Source organism: Petaurus breviceps, unplaced genomic scaffold (assembly GCF_028583685.1).
Source record: "Petaurus breviceps papuanus isolate PSGF00001 unplaced genomic scaffold, PetGlider_PUasm1.0 90804, whole genome shotgun sequence".
Taxonomy (NCBI): domain Eukaryota; kingdom Metazoa; phylum Chordata; class Mammalia; order Diprotodontia; family Petauridae; genus Petaurus; species Petaurus breviceps.
Window position 1 is genome coordinate 6801616 of NW_027187348.1, and position 7671 is coordinate 6809286.

The 7671-nt window shown below is 36.1% G+C and overlaps 1 protein-coding gene across 1 annotated transcript; it reads left to right on the forward strand.

The window, feature by feature from the left end:
* Window positions 1–267: 267 nt before the first annotated feature.
* Window positions 268–1239, forward strand: LOC138147648 (olfactory receptor 4D1-like; the record flags this gene model as incomplete). The annotated part of the gene is made up of 1 exon (XM_069070240.1): window positions 268–1239. A coding segment is annotated over one exon (972 nt), but the record flags the coding sequence as incomplete, so codon positions are not given.
* Window positions 1240–7671: the final 6432 nt, after the last annotated feature.

Below are 7671 nucleotides of genomic sequence, written 5' to 3' on the forward strand. Positions count from 1 at the left end.
TAATAAAGATTAGTTTTAACAAGCTAATCTTGACCTCTTCTGCCAAAAAATGAAAATACCCCTTTTTAAGTACAGCAATACAGGAGAAAACTATTTAAAATAGAATATTTAAGGAGTAATTTCTTTATATCTTACTCAGAACTTAAGAATTCTTAATAGATAGAGGGCACCAGTTGGTTGGAAGGTTCAACTTGAGTTTTCTCTTCCCTATTTCTATTGGGGTCATGGAAGTAAGAGAGGAAATCACAATACTGATAAATCTTTTTTTTTCTTTTTCTTCAGTTCTTCAGTGACAGTTCTTTGGACCATGGAAATAGCAGCACCAGAGTGACAGGATTTATCTTCCAGGGACTAGTGCAGTCTCTGGAATTGCGGACTCTACTATTTGCTACCTTTTTTGTTGTATACATCACTGCCATTTTGGGAAACTTCTTTGTACTCCTGACTATCTGGATAAGCCCTCGCCTCCACACACCCATGTACTCCCTCCTAGGCCACTTGTCTTTTGTTGACATTTGCTATTCTCTAATAGCCACTCCAAGGATGCTGAGAGACCTGCTGGCAGAGAGCAAGCAAATCTCATTTTCAGGTTGCTTTACCCAGCTCTTCTTCATCCATTTCCTTGGTGGCACTGAGATCCTTCATCTAGTAATCATGGCATTTGACCGCTATGTTGCCATCTGTAGACCACTACATTATGCTGCCCTCATGAATACAGTTACCATGAGTCGTTTCTTATTGGCTTCTTGGCTAGGGGGATTGGTACATTCATCCCTCCAACTTGCCCTCTTGCTTCCACTTCCCTTCTGTGGTCCTAACCAGTTGGACAACTTCTACTGTGACATCATGCAGGTTCTGGAGCTGGCCTGCACAGACACATATGCTGTGGAACTCCTACTGGTTGGAAACAGTGGGCTGGTCACCTTGATAGTCTTTCTGGCCTTGCTTACATCCTACTCTGTTATTCTTGTTACCCTAAGAGCCCACTCAGCTCATGCTCGAGCTAAGGCATTATCTACTTGTGGTGCCCACATAACAGTGGTGGTAATGACCTTCATTCCTGCACTCTGTGTCTATGCTTGGCCTTTTCGGGATCAATCCCAGGACAAAGCTATCTCAGTGCTACACATTGTGCTATTGCCTATGCTCAACCCCTTAGTTTATACTCTGAGGAACAAGGAAATGCATGAGGCCATGAAGGGTGGTTGCATGAGAGCTGTCCTCTGGTTGAGAAGGTGATAGAGCTGACTGAAGTCAACAATAGTGTCCAGGTTAGTTTTGCTAGATTTTCCTTGAATCTTTACTTCTTCTTTTGACTACAACCCCAAATAAATTTTTCCTTCTCTCCATTACTCATCACTATATTCTAGCTTACAGATATAGAACTGAATGAAAATTGGGCACAGTGGAAATACCTTCCTGCTTTACTAATGGAACAGACTTGGAAGATGAAGCCAAGATGGTAGAGTAAGGCAGGAACTTAGTCAGAACTTTCCCAAATTTACCTCCAAACAACCATAAAATAATGTCATGTGAGATCTCAAATTGCACTATACAGTGATGATCATCAAAATAACCTGGTACTGGCTAAAAAATAAAGTGATGGATCAGTGGAATAGATTAGGAACACAATACACAGCAGTAAATGATGATAATAATCTAATATTTGATAACCCCAAAGACCAAATCTTTTGGGACAAAAACTCACTATTGGATGGAAAAACTGGAAAACAATATGGCAGAAACTATATATAGAACAACATATTAAACTGTGTACCAAGATAAGGTCAAAATGAATACATAATTTAGATATAAAAGATGATGTCATGAATAAATTAGGAGAGCAAAGAATAGTTTGCTAGTAAGATTTGTAGGTAAGGGAAGAATTTATAACCAAACAAGATATAGAGCATATTACAAAATATAACATGGATAATTGTCATTATATTAAATTTTTAAAATTGCACAAACCAAACCAATGCAAGCAAGATTAGAAGGAAAGCAGAAAACTGGGAGAAAAGATTTTAGAGCAATTGTTTAATAAAGGTTCTATTTCTCAAATATGTAAAAAAAAACTGAGTCAAAATTATAAGAATATAATTTATTTCAGAAATTGACAAATGGTCACAGGACGTGAACAGACTGGCAGTTTTCAGAAGAACAAATCAAAGCTATCTATAGTAAAAAAAAATGCTCTAAATCATTGTTAGAGAAATGGAAATTAAGGTGAAATTTAATGGAAATTAATTAATGGAAATTAATTTAAATAGAAATTAATATAAGGTACTACCTCACATCTGTCAGATTGATGAATATGGCAGAAAAGGAAAATGATAAAAATGTTGGAAGGGATGTTGGAAAAATTGTACACTGTGGCAATGTTGATAGAGTTGTAATTAATCTACCAAGTCTAGAGAGCAATTTGGAATTATTTCCAAAGGGCTAAAAACTCTGCATATCCTTTGATCCAGAAATACAAATACTAAAGTTTGTATCCCAAAGGGATCTTTTAAAAAGGGAAAGGAACTCTTTGTACAAAATATTTACAGCAGTTTTTTTGTGGTGGCTAAGAATTGGAATTGAGGGGATGCCCATCAATTGAAGAAAGACTGAACAAGTGGTTGTATATAATTGTAATAAAATACTGTAGTGCATGAGAAGAATTATTTCAGAAAAAAACTTGGCAAGACATACTAATTGATGCAAACTAAAATGAGCAGAACCAGAACATTGTACACAGTAATAGCAGTAATAGTGAATGACTTAGCTATACTCAGTAATACTATGATCCAATGCAATTCCAAAGGACTCATGATGAAAAATTCCATACACTTCCAGAGAAAGAATTGGTGGATTCCGAAGGCAGATCAAAGCATACTATTTTTTCACTTTATTTTTTTTCCATTTTTGTCTGTTTTCTTTCACAATATGCCTAATATGGACATGTTTTTCATGATTGCACATGTTTAACCTATATAAAATTATTTACCATTTCAGGGAGGTGGGGAATAGAAAGAGGGAGGGGGAGAATTTGGAACTCACATTAAAAAAATAATTATAAAATCATTTTTACATGTGATTTTACAAGTCTCTCTTCACTAAGATGGTCTAGATATATTTTAAGCACTCATGAAATCCCCCCCCCCCAAAAAAAACAATGAGCCTATCAGATACAAATGCTGATGGGCAATCTGCTCTCAATTGGGACCTTTTCCTTAACAGGAGGTTAAGAAAAGATCATTGAAAGGAAAACATTCATTGAGATAGTGTAAAACCAAGCATACAGGTTTCCAGAAGACTGCTTTAAGCTTGAAGGTCCTGATCACATAGTATAGTGAACTCTCTATTCAGCAGTAAACTAAAGCAAAACATTCACAGAAACCAAAGAATAGCATTCATAATGTTATAACATAACAATTTATCACTAAAGTGGCCACATAGTTTTTACCAAAGTGGTTACATTGTTTTAAACAAAAGATATCATTCAGTAAGTCCTTAACTCAATCATCCTTAAGGGACACCAAGTACAAAGGTCAAAGTTCTCCACCCCTAGGTCACATTGTTTTAATCTCTCATTCAAAAAGTCTTCTTTCTTCTACATTAGAGATTAGTTTCCAATCATCCTTAAGAGGTACAAGGTACAAAAGTACAAAGTTCTCTCACCCTTGGGTCAGAGTAAATCATGATCTTCTCAGTCAGCACTAAGTACCCAAGGAGAGGTCTTTTCATCTTGACTGAAGGCTGGCTCCCAAATTCCATGGGTCCAGCTCCTGCCTGAATCTACCCAATCATCATGGGTATTTACAGGTAGTCATCTCTCAGCACCTCATCCAGCTCCTCTTCCAGTTCCTCTTCCAGTTCTTTGTCTAGTTCCGTATTGAAACTCACAATGTCCAGTTCACCTCAAGTCATTCACAGTTTCTGTTTCTGGGAAGACAAAGCTTAACAGAGCCACAATAACATTCATGCACATTGCCAGCACCATCATCAATTCACTATTTGCCTGTGAAATCAACACAAACCCACCAATAAGGTCTGAGAACTCAACACACATCATCAGTATGGTTCCAGGACTTCTGAAACCCTCCTCCAGGACTTCTGTAAACAGAAAATAAGAAAATCCTCTTTCTGGGCTTCCAATAAGGTCCTAGGGCTTCTGTATAAAGTATGACAAACAAAAATCAAGACAGACAAAACAGACAGAGTTCCGGCTTTCACATCTGTTCCCCTTCTCAGTTCTGCTCTTTCCCAGTTTGGGTTTCTCCTTATATATGATTATTAGCTCCCTGTTCCATCCCTTCCTGCTGCCTCAGCAAGTTCCTCCAACTGTGGGTTTCACAAGTCCTGTTTCTTAGCAAAATTTACTTGATATAATCATAGGCAAGGCTCAAAAGAAACTTGAACTGAAACAAGGTGCTATATAATTAAATAGCTGAAACAAGGCACTAAGTACTTCTTTGCTAGCCATTACAGATAGTCAGTCATAATTCTTTTGGTAGGAGTATGTAGAAACCAAGATATTTATTGGGTAGAAGATGTGGTAGAGGAGGGAAAAATTGGGCAAAGCTCGAAGGATCAGAACTAGCTGAAGGAATGATTTATAAGGCAGTTGTAAAGTCAATACAACTTTTTAAGATATGGTCACGGTGTGACCTGACTTCAGGAGATCTTAGCAGTTCATGTGAAGTGTATGGGCCACTTCAACACTTCTTTTTAGAGTCTCAAATCCTTGGTTGATTTGAACTAAAATCCCTCAGTTCAGGAAGATAATGTGCCAAATTTTTTTTCTCCCCTTCAATCTGCATAAAATTGCTGTTGCCTTTTGTATGTAATTTTCTCCTCTAATGTTGCTTCAACTATTTTCCTCCACCAAATTCTTAGTGTGCTATATGACTAAGAAGCTGATATGAGAAAAAAAATAACACAATTCCATTGCTGCCACCAAATCTAGAATTTTCCACTGGAAGACATGGACAAGGTAACTAGGAAGATGCCATTTAATTTCATTTAAATAATTCAATGTAATGAACTTCCCCCACCTTGATGTCATGATTTATTTTAATTGTGCCACCAATCTCTCAGCCACTCTGAAAACTTCTATTTTCTTTGCTTTTTACTTTTTTTTATTTTTCACATCTAATCATCAAATTCCCCCTCAGTGATGTCTTTTTCATCTCTTCCTATGATCACAGATTAAGAACTGAAGTAGACATTATACTTCATGTTATTTAAACACATAGTTTGATAATGAAGAGATTTCACTTAAGGGACTTGCTCAAGATCACAAAGGTAGAAGACCTGGCATTTGAACTTTGTTCCTTTGACTCCCAATCAAGTCCTTGCTCTCCCCCACCTTGTTGCCTTCTGCAATTATAAATCATTGCAGAAACTTGAGCTATTATCATCATTATCATAATAGATCCACAGAACATGAGATATGAAAGGTATCTCATCAGCCATATCATTGAAGGCATATACCAAAAGAATCCCTGCTATTACATATTCAACAAATTGCTATCCTGACTCTTCTTGATGACTCTTAGGAGGATGCAAGGAGAAATGACCAGATGGTCAATGTATCATATTAATTTTTGACAGCTCTAATTTTTAGGGAAAAAAATCATAACATCAAGCCTAAGGTTTGCTTCTTTGTAACCACTTCTCTGATTCAGTGAACTCCCTGTTCAAAATCTTCAGTGGTTCACCTAATGCCTTAGAACAGTACTAAAGATTTTCTATGATCTGAACCTATAATATGTAGTACAGGAAAATAAAATTGAAAGGGATGCAAAGTAGATGCAAAGACCCTTCTTCTTTTAGATAAACAGAAGAGATTATTGTTGAGAGGGACAGAAAAAATACCTTGTAAATGTAAAAAGGGAAAGTTACACCAACTACTTTTTTAATTATTTACTTTTATTTTACATCATTCAGTTCCACAATCCCTTGAGTTTCAAATTTTCTCCCCTTTCCATCCCCCCCGCCCATGGCAGCATGCAGTCAAACATAGAATCTACAAATACCTTCACATTAAACATTAGGTTGTAAAGAATGATTATAATCAATGAAATGAACAATGGGAAAGAGGAAACAAAACAAACCAAGAAGAAGAAAGAGAGCAAGTAGTTTGCTTCAATCTGCATTCAGATTCTGCAGCTCTTTCTCTGGGTATGGATATCTCTTTCTATCATGAGTCCTTTGGAGCTTACATTGATGAGAGGAGTCTAGTCTATTGAGTCTATCTAGTCTATCAAGGCTAGTCATCATACATTGCATCTGTAATTGTGTACAAATTTCTCTTGGTTCTCTTCTCAGTTGACATCAGTTGACATAAGTCTCTCCAGGTTATTATGAAGCCTCTCTGCTCCTCGTTTCTTATGGCACAATAATATTCCATTACATTCATATGCCACAACTTGTTCATCCATTCCCCAATTGATGGGCATCCCCTTGATTTCCAATTCTTTGCCACCACCAAAAGAGCTACTATAAATACTTTTGTGAATATGGGTCTTCCTCCCACTTCCATGATCTCTTTGGGGATACAACACTAGAAGTGATATTGCAATTACACCAACTGTTAAAGGATAAAATATATAGTCACAGTAAAAGTGAAAATTTTGATACTTAAAATGGGGAAATAATTGCATTTTAATTTTTAAAAATTATTAATACATTGGATTATGTGTATATGGGTATCTTAACAGTTTTCAGATAGATTTTGAGCAATTGGGAATGTATAATGAACCGTTGCATGTATACATTAAGTCATTTTGTGGATGATGTAGAATGATTCTTTGTATGTAAATGATTTCTAGATTTAAAGAGGAATATAAGGAAACTAGTGAAATATTATAAAAATGTGATTTGAAGGATACTAAAGAAGGTATTGGACTATGCTAAAAATTTAAGAGCTGCATAGGATTTCAGTGTCTCAGTTCATTTGTAAAGTGTCATGTGACCAAAAAAGGGTAAAAAAGACACAAAAGAAGGCTGGAAAAACTGCCCTGTCGTAGCTGTAGCATCTAAGAGCAATAAGCTGACAGAAATCTTCAACTGCTTACTTCTTGACTTGTAGAAGAGAGAATTTGTTCATTGACCAAGAACTTTAGTTACACCTGTTGCTCTTCAGTGACACCAAGAGTTTGGTAAAGCTGAAATTTGGGTTTGGAGGAAGATAAAATTTCTCATAAATGGCCTGTTGTTTTTTGCAGCTCTCTCTGATTTGAAAAAAAAAAGTAGATCGGTTTTTGCAGTACTTTGTGTCCTGGTGTGCTGGCTAGGTTTGTTTGCCTTGATTAAGTGGTCAGAATGATCTGTGTTGTGAACTATATTTTGATTGAACAACTCTGAAACTAAATAAATGAGAAGACATCTGCATACCCAGAGGTAGCCAGTCTGATGACTTTTGTAGTCCTCTGGTTTAAAGGGAGTTACTATTTACAATATGAGGTAATATTTTCACTCCAAAGAGATCAAAGAAAGAGGAAAAAGACACATATATAAAGATATATGTATATAATGTGTGCACATGTATATATTTATGTATTTTCATGCAGATACATATATGTGCATATTTGTAAATAAATATTGCAGTGTGTAAATATAAAGCATATTGTGTGTATGTGTATCTCAGCTTTTAATGCATAGAAGCAGAAACTAAGGTGATAC